Here is a 12,531-nt window from a genome sequence, read left to right on the forward strand (position 1 = left end):
CATGCTTGAGTAGCATCGACTAGTGATACTAATGGAACCTACTATCCAGTCCTTCTCAATATGTTCAGCTTCTCGTCGAAAGACTCTGCATCATCTTTTCTGCAACAATATTAATAATAATATAGAGCGTTTGACTCTTAGGTGGCTTTCAGTGATACCGCTCGTACAGGGCTGTCATTAAATGGACAGCAACTTCGGGTACTGCAAAAACATCGGGAAGCCTACACTCGACGACGATTTTGTCTAACGGCAATTTTTCTAAATTGCTGTTATTGTTAAATGCTATTGACTCTGTGGCTTTAATAGATACTTACTTTATTTTGTATTGGCTTCAAGCTTTGTTTTGTTGATGCCATACGGAACATGTATTTACAAAGATCCGTATCTCTAAAATTCATGAATACACAACAACAATAGCTTCAGTGTTAATGAGCAAGAGCCATATATTCTGATTTAATATTAGAAACTCTTTTTTTCATTTATAATTCGGATTTGCTCAAGAATAATGATCTTTAAGGTTAGTATGACAGTGTTTCTTGTTATCATAATTGTGTAAGAATTTTCTTTTATTTGTGTGGTTATCGCAGTCAGGGCAGCAAAGACTACAAAACATAGTTTTTGTTAAAATAACGAGGAAAGTACTTCGCCCCGGACAGTTATAAAGTAGTCGTACTGAATCTTAAAGGAGCATTAAAATTGGCATGATACATGCTAAGATGAATTCAAGTGTCTACTTGAGACCAGATTAGGCTATAATCGTTACTTTTGTTATTACTTTTCTTTGCATTACTTTTGTTTAGTTATAAACCACGTTTTGTCTTTTAATAGTGGCTAACTTATTTCTGTATGAATTTTTTTTATTTAAAAATATGTAGATAACGAATATCATCTATCAGGTAATCAAATGTTATTGAAAAATCTTTACGGTTTAAAACGATACATTTAAGATTTGATGGTGACTTGCAATATATGACGATGGAAGCATCTACAAATGAAAAGAAACCCCATCTTTAGACATACGTGATACTATACACATGCTCGTCATATATAATCTTTAGTGAACTCTTTTATGGTCTCTGTGAAATAAATGCCAGTATTGTAAGTAATATGCTGATTGTATCTATCGATTGACATCTTATTTGGATTTTCTCAGTATTGCTTTTATGAATTTTGTTTTATGTGTTATTTTTTTAAGACTTATCATAATCTTCATTTACGATATGATGTCATCAAAACAGTCGGGTCATAAAACGCAGAGCTTGCATTTCATCAGACTGACAGATTTAAGTCCGAACGCTTAAATTTTGGTCCGAATTTATTGGCTAATCTTGTGTTCGCCTAATTGGTTTACTACCATAATATCTCCGTTGCTTCATTGGTATCGCCCGTATCCCAGTAGCGCCTAAAGTCTTGTCTGCCAAAGGTTCAATACAACAATGTTTTTGCTCACACCTTTTTGTGTGTATTAACTAGTTTATTGTTTATTTATAACGTTCTGCCATATTTATCGTTAATAAAATTATTAGTATTGCGATGAAACAATTAGAACTGTGTATCAGTCGGAATTGAAGACTTGCTATTGTTAATACAACGTATAGCTAGATAGTTAGAGCAAAGTGCGCCGTATATTGTGCTTCCACAGGGCCGATAAATCGTGTGCCTGCTTCGAGACGGCAGTAAGTCATCAGCAATACAATGGTACCATTTCAAAGGCAATAAACCGCCGTAGGAAATACTGATATCAACATTTTCATTCGTGCTTGCTTTATCTAGAAGATGTCTATAATTTGCTTAGTTTTTTTGCGAGGTCAAATCAAACGGTGATATATTGTTACTCCGTTTGTTTTTTTTTAGTTGCATATTTTTCCTTGATAGTTCTGTTTTACAATTATTTATGAACTTGTTTAAATTACGAGAAATTAGTACATGCACATGCACAGGCTACTGGTTTTATTCGCTGTATGAATAAGATCGTGCTGTATACAAACAAACGTTTTTTTCTCAAAGTACAACGATTATCTGCGTAGGAACACTCTAATGGAAATATCTGGATGGAACGAATTTTGGTTAGATGCCCAGATGTCGTAAAGAGGTATACCCAGTAAAATACAAGTGCTAAAAATGAATGATGCACCACAGGTTTTCCTGGGGTAAAGTATAGTAGATTAGAACTTCTGTGTCACCGTAAAGGATGTATGTGCTTTCAGGCATACTCGGCCATGCTTAATATAAAGGATGTTAAAGAGTGTTAATAAAATGCTGTACATACATTTCAAATCTCATTTCAAATCATCTGCCTTGCTCCTGTATGCTTGAGTCCCCCCCCACCCTGTTATTATAATTTACCAATTAGATACACGTATTTTTGCACTGTGGTACGAGAGCGCCAGCATATCTGAAAAATTGAAACTGCCGGTGGCAAGAATGTATAATGTCATTTTTCATTATCCGTATAATTTTATTAACTGCATTTATGGTGAGTGACGAAAATAGATAATCGTTTTAAACCTGGACTACACGAGCAGAACAGTCGTTATTTTATTTTTTTTTGCAACGCGTTTGAAGTTCAATGCATGATGTTGTTACTCTTACTTGCTGATCATACGAGGTCCAGGATTAAGTACAAAGACTTCGTATGCTTGGGCGTGAGTTTGGAACTGAATCAAATATTACTTCAAGCTAAAGTCTGCAGGGGCGACTCGTAGATTTCTGAATTCATTCGCTATGTCCTTGCCCGTTTTCTTATGGGGTTCCCCGTCCCACCGGCCGCGGTGATCTCATGAGGAATTTTGTCTGTCTCCGACGCACCTGGCTGTAAAGGAGTATTCCGTGTATTCTTGCTTTATCAGGTGCCATCAGCTCAAGTCTTACGAGCTTCTTCCCGTGCTAGCCTAGTGGGTAACGTGTTTGCCTGTTAATCTTGACGACACCTTGTGGTTTAGGGTCGAACCAGGGCATACACAGGCTTCGTTTCATGCTGGGAGCCAACCGCCTGAATTAAATGTCTAACGGCGCTATACAACCTAAGACTTGAAGACAGAGGTCCTGCGAAGTAGCAATCTTGGTCGTTTATCAGTCTTGAATTTCCAAGGTATCGTTTCTTCTAAAAAAAAAACCTCCGCAGAAATGTTTACACTCCTGTACGCCCGAATGAGACAAAGTGCAAACATACGTTGGGCTTTTTGCAATGCTGCCCTGTTCCCTGATGCCGTTGACGCCAGCACAAATCAAACTGGGGCCCCGAAAGAGAAAATGGATTCGACGAGCTACATCATCGTTTTCCGTCCTTTGACTTGTCGATTTTAGTACTATCCTTGCGAGGTTCCCAATTAAGTTAGTCGCCTTTGTTTCCGTCAATCATATGTGATGGTCATTCCTTATATCTTAGTTACTTAAATTCCTAAGTATCTCGTGATGTCTTTTAGTGGGCCACCAGTAGCCAGGGCCTGGGGAATCGGAAGTTCATTCTTACCCCTTTTTTTAATTATCATAACAGCCTTGAAGCGCACTACAATTATAGTATTGCCTTGCCGGCTTAGCGCACTGTCGACGGCTACACTTCTGTCAGTTATATCCACCGACCGTTAAGGGCCACGTGACACGGAAGGCGAGATTTCTAATCAGAGAGAATGCTGTATATCCGGTGTTCTCGGCGCCATTTAATCAAGAATCACACGTTACAGTATTTCTCGTCAAGAGACGTTGAAGTTTCACCGTCTTGCATTGAAAGTCCAATTTAATCGCTGTAGAAACTGTCCTGCTTGTTTCATAACTGAAAGACATTTCTGACAAAGCCATGCCCAGGACACCTTGAAAGATACAGATTTTAGTAACAATGCTTAAACCACCGTTTCAATCACATCTGTATACATCGGGTGCAGCCCCGTTAATTGTCTGCACTATCGTTTTTCGTTGAGTGTTTTAGTAAGGCAGTTTATTAACGACCGGGTGCCACCAGGATTAAGCCTACCTTATGTGAGCCTTCGCCCCGACGGCAAAGTTACCTGCTTACTAATTCTTAATTCCTTCCTTATGCCTTACTTCATGCCAGCCCGAATATTTGTTTAACACTACTACAGGCTGGATGGATGGAGTAGCGCATTACACTGATTCAACAGAACAAAATCATCGAAATTGGGTTCCCAACCGCGTCAGTAGGAGGGCAGAAATGAAACCCTTAATCAGATCTTTAGGTATTTTTCGATTTTTTTTTGGCTTAGATAAAACCTATACCCGAGATAAGTTCCTAATGAAAAGATGTACCCTATATTTAAAATAAGTAAAGCCCCTTATGACTCTCCGCAGATATAAAACTTGAAAACTAACCATGGTATTCTCATCTTGAATAGAAAATATACATATTTTGATTATGAATATATGTTATTGCAACAATGATTGATCGATAGCAGCTGATGGTTAACCGACCCACTGAAGGGTATGCTCACAGCTGGTCGAAACTAACATACATTGTACTTTTATAACATTGTTTTCTGCGTCCGTTTCATACGACTACCGTCAGCCTCCGTCGAAGATATCAGACGTGAGCCACTTTTTGCAGCTCGGATGCTAATCGTAGTTCTGGAGACGAGGGCCTCGCTCAACGTAATGTTCACCATGAAGCAGAGTACTAAGAACACTGCGAGAACGGACGAACTAAGCGTCTTCAGCACGGCGCGGGAGGCGGCTGTGATTGTGTGCAGATCTTTCGTTTCACCAGCTCGTTCGCCCGCGGGTGACCTACAGCAGTTGTTACAGGTAATCCGATTACAGGATTTATTATTTATTATTATTATTATTATTAAGGATTTGATTACAGTTGCAGGTGGCTCGGATTGTCCGTTAGGACGAAGTCTATGGCGTCTAAGGTTCGGTCACGTTGTCATTCAGCGTTTGCTGTATCTTCTTCCCGATGAGAATCCCTTGTGCCGGTGCAACCAAGCGAGGGTGTCTACAGAAACGGAGCTGGTTGCCCCCAAAACAGTGTTAAATGGAAAGATGTGTCTTACAAAGCTCCTTCGGTTTTATAAATGCCCAAATTTATCATGCAACTAGTCCACATGAGGACTTCCGTCAGGTGCACGTAAACCTTTCCTTATTACGGGGTTTGGAATCCTTCAGATATACAAGAAACGTTGTGCATTCTTGAGCCCTATATTATCTCCGTTGAGGTATACAGGCCGCTTCTCGAGATTATTAAGGTTTACAGGCCGCTTCTCGAGATTATTAAGGTTTGTGGTACTATGCTGTACAGCGCTACGAAGATATCCATAGAAGACAAATAGAGAACTCTGTCCATCTAGACTGTCGCCTTCGGCTAAGCGACTGCCCGATTGCTGTCAGTACTTATTTTAGCGATTTGAGCGCTAATTACTCCTGGCTGACAGGATGAGAATGCTCCGGCGAGCACTGGACATGCCACCGTCTTTATTGATCAAAATGATACTATCACTCACGAGAAGCCTGTCGAAAGTATTGACGGACGGCAGGTTGTCGACGACTGCAGATCATTCTGACTACTTTCCGTCGACCTTCGGCTTGACTTCCTCCGCGACGATCATAGGCTGCTAGTAGATATCAACGAGTCCCATGGCCGAGTAACCCAGTTCCCGAGGCCACATGTCAATGTGTTCTAAGGACATCAACACGGCATTCATCACAACGCAGGTGTCTGGCGCAGCCTGCACTAATATAACGCCTTCTAGTTCAATGCGGATTTCAAACTTCGACGGGGTTCAGTTCCAGCGAATCGCAGGGCTGTGGAACCCACCTGGCAAGGCCTGGCGACCGATAGTCGCCTGCATGGGAAGTTAAGTTGACGATGCCCACGTGTTGTGCACATAAAAATCACAACGTCGGGCGTCGATCCGCGGGACCTGTCCGGCCAAGCCTGTACACAGGACGCTGATCTCCTTCGTTATCTTACGGAGTATAGTGTCAAAATTCCTGGATCATGGTGTTCCATAAGATTAAATTCGCAGCTGCGAAGGGGTTTATTAAGTTAACAGACTCTGATAGTTTCTTGATACTATATAGAAAAACAGAGAGGTTATAATCGAGCGCCAATTCGCCCGTCAGGGCTTGTTTAATCTTGATGAAGTCCTCGAAGGCTTCTCGAAGAGACGACCTCGTCCAGGGGAAAGCCTTTGTAGTTTTTGTTTGAAACTGTTCTAATTCTCCCGCCGGGCGTGATCTCCAGGTTGTACTACACCGAAGTGAAACTGCGTAAGTACGGTCGAACCTGCCGCACGACCTAGTTTTGTAGTTACTGATGGTTCGGCGGCATCCAATCAGTTTTTTCTGCTCACTTAGTTGGCCGGTTATTGTTAAAGTCAAGAGTTCGTGCCCCGCCGACAATCTATCGCCGCAAACTTTTCGTGAACCGGCAAGCTATGTCATGCATTTGTATATCTAGCTTTTCGCCACCCCACCGACCTGTTTCTAAACGATATCAAGATTCGATGGTTAACTGGCCCGCTGATTACAATACGCCCACGGCTGCTCGCAACCGGAAATACCTTTGTTCGACATTTTCTGCGTTCGTTTTTATAAACTTATTTGCTCTGGTTGTTTTTTACATTAAATAGGACCAACATATGAAAAACGGGAAATACATTAATACCGCGACCGCTCTTTCTCGTTATCTACGCGCGAAAATAGACAAATACGGGTATATTCTTACATACAAGTATGTAAGTACCTATTATTTAGATATCCGATTGCATACAATGTGTTCCGCTTCTTGAAGATGTATTTCTACGCATTGTTCCATGTTAACATTTCTACTAGGATTGCTTTCTTTCCTTTGTCTGCCTGCGTGCCAGTATGAATACAGAATATATGGATGGATTTAAGCTCAAGACTTGGAGGAGGTCAAGAAGTGTCGTGCATTTTTTAAATTGCGCCTGCTGCTGCCGCCACAGTTGTTGGTGCGGAATGAAACACCGTATTGAACTATGGCAAACGAAAGGCATGGCAAGCTGTATCTTGGCATATAGAAGTATATGGTTGTTTGTGTAGATATTTGGTCCTTTGAATATGAGGTAATCGCTGCGCGGTAAAGTGATAACTGCTGATAGTGTCTTGCTCTGGAATGGCAATCGGTTTTCCCGAAGAGCGCTAATTTTGCGCCCTCTTTCTTCATCGTCGCCGGCGACTAAGTTAATTGAATCCTCTTTTCCAGTGTCCCGGGCCTATCGTTGTTTGCCGTGAATCTTCTTCTATTGCTATCTAGGGTTAGGACAAATTCCCCCGGTCGCCGTTGCTGTGCGCATGTTGATCACCGACCTTAGCCGCCGCAAAGGCTGCGACTCTACACTGTTAGTAGTAGTTAGTGTGACGGTCGTACTGATGATGATAGAAATAGTAAATCCGCTGTTCATAGTGGGTCCTTTATATTCGTTCCTTATCGCTGCTATATGGCTAATAGGCCACAGAGATCCTAGAGTCGCATTATAGCCATAGCTGGGACTGAGATGCCAGCCATCGGAATGATTAACAAGTAAATAAGTAACTAGCTGGATGAAGACGTGATCATGATCGCTTTTACACTAACACTTATTACCAGCTCGTCGTCTCGATACAATACATGGTATTTTAAAAATATTTTGCTTTAATTTATATATATATATATATATATATATAAATTAAAGCAAAATATTTTGAAAATCTTATATAATCAACTCGTGAGCTATCACATTATTGTTATTATTATTATGTTAAAAGTTATGAATGAAAAAATTACACTCCGGCAATGGTACATGCGACCAACGACGATACCGAATTTTGCGAATGGTACTTATAAAAATGTAAAAAAATGTACATAGTTTTAGCCGAAAATTGTTTAAAGCGATTAGACTACATTCAAATCCAATAATACAATAAATGAATGTAATTTCACCTCCTGGGTAACTGTAAATTTTCATGTAACGCGATTTAATTAATTACAAATAAAACTAAAGTTATAAGTATTTAAACTCTGCATGCATGTTAGGGACGCTCCGTAGTCTCGTGTGTGTGCAGGGTGCTCAGAGCACTTTCTACAGTTTAGTCCAATACTTGCGACACGGTTGGATTGACCAGTCAGTATAATCAGATACTAGCCCTAGCAGAAGCAGCAAGGGCGGCAATGATACTATGCACAGGAGGGAGGTGCACAGACCGTATGTTCATTTGTGTTGCCTATACAAAATAAATGGCAGATGGTAATAAATAGACTAACACCTTATATTCAGCACGGGCTGGTGGGTAACGACTGCCAAATACAACTAAATGAGTACTGACGGTTGAGAAACGGGTTGCTCGACTGTTAAATATGTTCGAATCCGCACACGAGGAATTGTGCAGCGATCCCATCGAGTATGGCGTCCGTTGTCGATCTTTGCATCCATCGTCTGCGCGCCTTTACAGATACCGAAAAACAGTCGCAACAACTGGAAGACGACTGTTTATTGCGAGAGAAGTACGCGCTTGTAAAGGCCGCAGCTTGTAGCCATGGCAGCCTAATGGAAAATAACAGCAGCAGCCGCGGCTGTGGTGGCAAGATCAGTGGTTACGCCGGCAGTTATCCATGACTGGAACCCAGTAACCGGGCGATTCTGCCTTCATGGGCGAGTAAATACATTGGCACTATCTGCCTATCGAGTATGTGGGCTTGGCAGAAGCGAAGTGAACAATAGAAAGATACAGAAGTAGCAGCAGCAGCAACAACAAGAAGGCTAAATCGGTCCTATCGTCAAAACTGACTGGTCAACGGGTGCGCTTCCATTCTCGCCGCCACGGCACCGCCGCCGGCATCGGTACTGTCTGCTGTTGGCGCCCTCCACCACTGCCATCTGCGCGGCCGTAGCGCAGCTGATGCTCTCGCCGCCGCCGCTGCCGCCGTTGCTCTAAGAGCAATAGCGGCCCCCAGCGCCGCAATTGCTGTAACCCGCCGTCGCAGCCGCCGCCTCTGTAGCTGCCGCAGCATCATTGGAGACGGCGAACGAACGACGGATGGTGGCGTGTGTGAAAAGAGCGGTTCAGTGGCTAGATGCCTTGCTGGTCAACTGGTCATTAACTATTGACTGATTTGTTGGCTGACTGGTTCGATCGTCGTCGCCGCCGCCGCCGCCGCCGCCGCCGCTGTCGTCGTCGTCGTCGGTGGCGATGCTATGGTATTTGTGTAGTTGTCAGCGGTTGGTCGTCAGTTATCGTTGACTGGCGACGAGTTGTCGCCTTTAGTGGACGACGAACGAGTACCAATACACAACAACATAGGGATACCGCGGCACTACTGCTTCAAGTACTAGTACTACCGCTGTCGCCATTGCTGCGACCACGACAATAGATGGATAGAAAAGAATGGGCGGACAGACGACCAGAGAGAGGGCGGAGAGGGCCCGCCGTCGTCGAATAACACCATAAACGGGCTGAGACTCGTTGGCCGCTGTTGCTGTCGACAGGGCCAGAGTCGAGCGGCGGTGCGACAACGACGGCGACCGGTACTGACGACTGCGATTACCGCAGTTCGCACTACGGCGACTGCGATGGCCACTAGCAGCAAGCGGCTCCCAAAGGCAGTCGTCGAGACGTGCTAGGTCCACTGTGATCGACCACAGCAACCATATGAACAAAACAGAAGCAGCAATGAAGTTTATGATTTGCAAATCTTTCTTACTTTTCCTCATTTAAATTCGAAGCTGCGCCAAGTAAATCTACTACAACTGGAAATAGATTCATCCTGGGGGTTACAACTATTACGTCAGCAACAACAATGATTGCTGCTACCAGACGTGCCACCATTGCGCTTTCTAAAGCTCTACCGTCAGATTGATCACGGTGATACACAAAAATAGCGACGGCGACAACGCGAAATATCACGAAAACGGCCAAATCAACATCACTAACTATAGGAAGATGAAAAAGTCGCGTAGACATAGACAGTACAATAACTATTTTTGGGAAATCTAAGGGCGGTATTACAAAGATTTTAGTAAAAACGAAAGCGAAGACACGCAACGACGACAACAACGACAGTAGTAAGAAGATAACATCGACGAGGATTCGAGAATAGAATCAAATAGAAGACGAGATTTTCCTTTCAACACAGCGCCGTCGTATAGCATCGTGGAGTTAGTGGCTTTTTCATCCCCTAGCTGCAAGGTGGTATGAGGCAATCAAACATCCACGAGACAAAGGGGAAACGATGGCGGACAACTGGCGAGAAGGCGGAAACGACGCTGGTGTGTAAAGGCTGAACAGTCAGCTGGGATAGCCATCCAGTAAACGACACCAACAATAGCAGCAGCAGTAATCCGTAGCACTACAATTGGTACTATTGTATGCTTCTTCTGCCATTCCTGATTATTTGACCCGAAGTCAGGGTGCCAATAAGCTGTTAATTGTGGCTGGGCAATAACAGAACGGGCCAGAGAGCGCGAGTTGTCACAGGACGGCAGCGACGCCGGTGGCGGGTGGAAACAAAGTATGGGAACGAAAGAAGATCTCGACACCAGAAAAAGACGAGCAAAGAGAGGGAAAGGAGTAAAAAGAAGAGATCCACTGTCGGGCGAATCGTAGCGACGGCGGACATATTTGACATCATTAACAAGAGCAATAACGACAGAAAATCAAAGCGTCTGGAAGAAACGAACGGTGGTGATCCCCTTGCCCCTTACTCACCTGTCTATTCGCTGGCTTCGCCGTTGCCTCGGGCCAAACCGCAGTCGTCCGCTGCCGACTGATGTTATCGTTAAGTGACAACAGGGTGAAGCGAAGTTGAATAATCATAACAACAATCATCATTATCGGAGCTGTGGTAGTGTTAAGGAAGGAGCTGTTGCGGCTCCCGCTGCTAGCCAACGGTGGTGGATCATCCGGAGAGTACGTTCCGATACGGTAGCAGCGGCAACGACAGAAACGCGGCTAGGTAGCGTTGTTGATCCTCGCTGAAAGCAGTAGCGGCAGCCGTTCCGGCACGGTGCGGTATTGCCCTCAGCATAACAATAGCGAAAGCAATGCGCGAGTGACCTGCCAGCTATCGCTTCGCCTGAAAGTACTTCTATTATTTGCAGTCGATAAAGCAAGAATTGTGATCAATCCCTTGAAACGCCACCCACAACGACCACTTCAGGAGCAACGGCCACGATGAAGGCCACGTGCATGGCGTCTCTTCCTCATTATTGTAATGCTTGTGTTTGAGTGTTTGCGACTATTGTTATCGTCAAAAGGTAAAAGTCGTAGGACATACAAACGGCGCAAATGTAAGCATTGTACAAGGCTCATAGAGAATAAGCGTGAAAGCAGGAAAAATTATCACGGGTAACACCAAACCAAACGGAGTGTGTATTTATGATGAGGCAGTGCAATGATAACAACTATGTTATCTATGTAGAACATTATAACCTGTCTGAAAATTAAGTAAGGAGACACATTCCTTACCGAATGCGTGCTCAGCAATCGTTGTTAACAACTGTGGATGGCAGAATCAGCCTGTTGACAGTACGGCACAACCGCCGCGTTGTGTTTCTCTTGCAGCGACTATTAGTATCATCAGCTCCATCAGGATAACGACCTTCGTCCCACAGAGCCAAGGTAAGACGGAAACAAGGAAAGGTACGTGGTGGTGAATAAGCACACATCCGGATTTACGCATGCTCTACACACACATATATAAAACGCACAAGTGTAGTCGGACGGTAGACGAACCAACAAACGCAGACATTGTTCGAAGGAAGGAGACCGAAACACCAGTTGCACTCCCTCGCCTATAGGGACGCAAACACTGACGAGCAGACCGACCAGGCGACCGACTAAAAGCAAACGGAAGGCTGGAGACGAAGAAGAATAAGCGTCTACGACGATAGAACGTCATTTCCATCTTCATGGCCGAAGCAGCGGTGCTAGTGGTGGCGCATAATGACGGCACGATCGTCTGCCCCGCGTCTCCCCTTTCTCAAACAAATGACAATAGTACCAGCAGCCATGTCTACAATTATATGTTTGATGCTCCCGCGGTACCCATTTATCTCCTTATAAACCTACATTCACGCATTCGTATATCGGTGGCTCGTCTACAGTAGAAAGTAAAGAAGGGGATCAGAGGCAACGCCGATAATTCGATGGGGGTAAGCAGCGGGTGACAGTACGCCGATGGTGCCCATTTAGCTATGACGAACGTTGTGGCGAACTGGGGACAACTAAAAAGCATTCACAGCGAAACGACGGGACGCCGCGGTGTTTTTAGTAATGAACAGTGCCATGTGAACGTGCCTCAATTAGATCAAATACGACTAGAATAATTATAGTGAGCAATAATACAGTAGGTACATAGAAGAGTGGGTGTCTGGAACCGTCCAATGTCAGTTACTGCCGTTGTCAAAAAATAAATGTAGAAATGGCCGTTCACTTTTATGTCGCTTTCTTAGTGTTAAATGTATCATCCATTATGAACAATGCTTGTGATACTGGGCGTCATTCCTCGTTGTCTTTCTTCCGCTTCCTATTCTTTGTTTTGTTTGACGGTTGGCGGAGCGGTCTCGTGTCTGCCGCATT

At 43.8% G+C, this 12,531-nt stretch overlaps 1 protein-coding gene and 1 long non-coding RNA gene across 16 annotated transcripts in view; one reads left to right on the forward strand and one right to left on the reverse strand.

Annotated features, from left to right (window-relative positions):
• Positions 1–12,531, reverse strand: part of Mettl14 (methyltransferase like 14) — a 29,339-nt gene that overhangs the window by 12,247 nt on the left and 4,561 nt on the right. The window contains exon 1 of one of the 5 annotated variants that reach the window (XM_022832891.2): positions 10,660–10,788. The exons of 2 other annotated variants lie outside the window; for them this stretch is intronic. In XM_022832891.2, coding sequence (XP_022688626.1) covers positions 10,660–10,782 — 123 coding nt within the window. In that variant the 5' untranslated portion in view covers positions 10,783–10,788. Of the gene's footprint in view, positions 1–10,659; positions 10,789–12,531 lie in introns of those variants that run through there. 2 more of the 5 variants (XM_022832890.2, XM_022832892.2) reach the window with 2 other exon arrangements.
• Positions 11,435–12,531, forward strand: part of LOC111260280 (uncharacterized) — a 76,078-nt gene continuing 74,981 nt past the window's right edge. For 7 of the 11 annotated variants that reach the window (XR_015310967.1, XR_015310969.1, XR_015310976.1 and 4 more), the window contains exon 1: positions 12,038–12,104. This is a non-coding gene — a long non-coding RNA (uncharacterized LOC111260280). Of the gene's footprint in view, positions 11,572–12,037; positions 12,105–12,531 lie in introns of those variants that run through there. The other 4 variants (XR_015310972.1, XR_015310973.1, XR_015310970.1 and 1 more) reach the window with 4 other exon arrangements.

The sequence above is a fragment of the Varroa jacobsoni genome, unplaced genomic scaffold (genome assembly GCF_002532875.2).
Source record: "Varroa jacobsoni isolate VJ856 unplaced genomic scaffold, vjacob_1.0 scaffold_421, whole genome shotgun sequence".
Classification (NCBI taxonomy): Eukaryota; Metazoa; Arthropoda; class Arachnida; order Mesostigmata; family Varroidae; genus Varroa; species Varroa jacobsoni.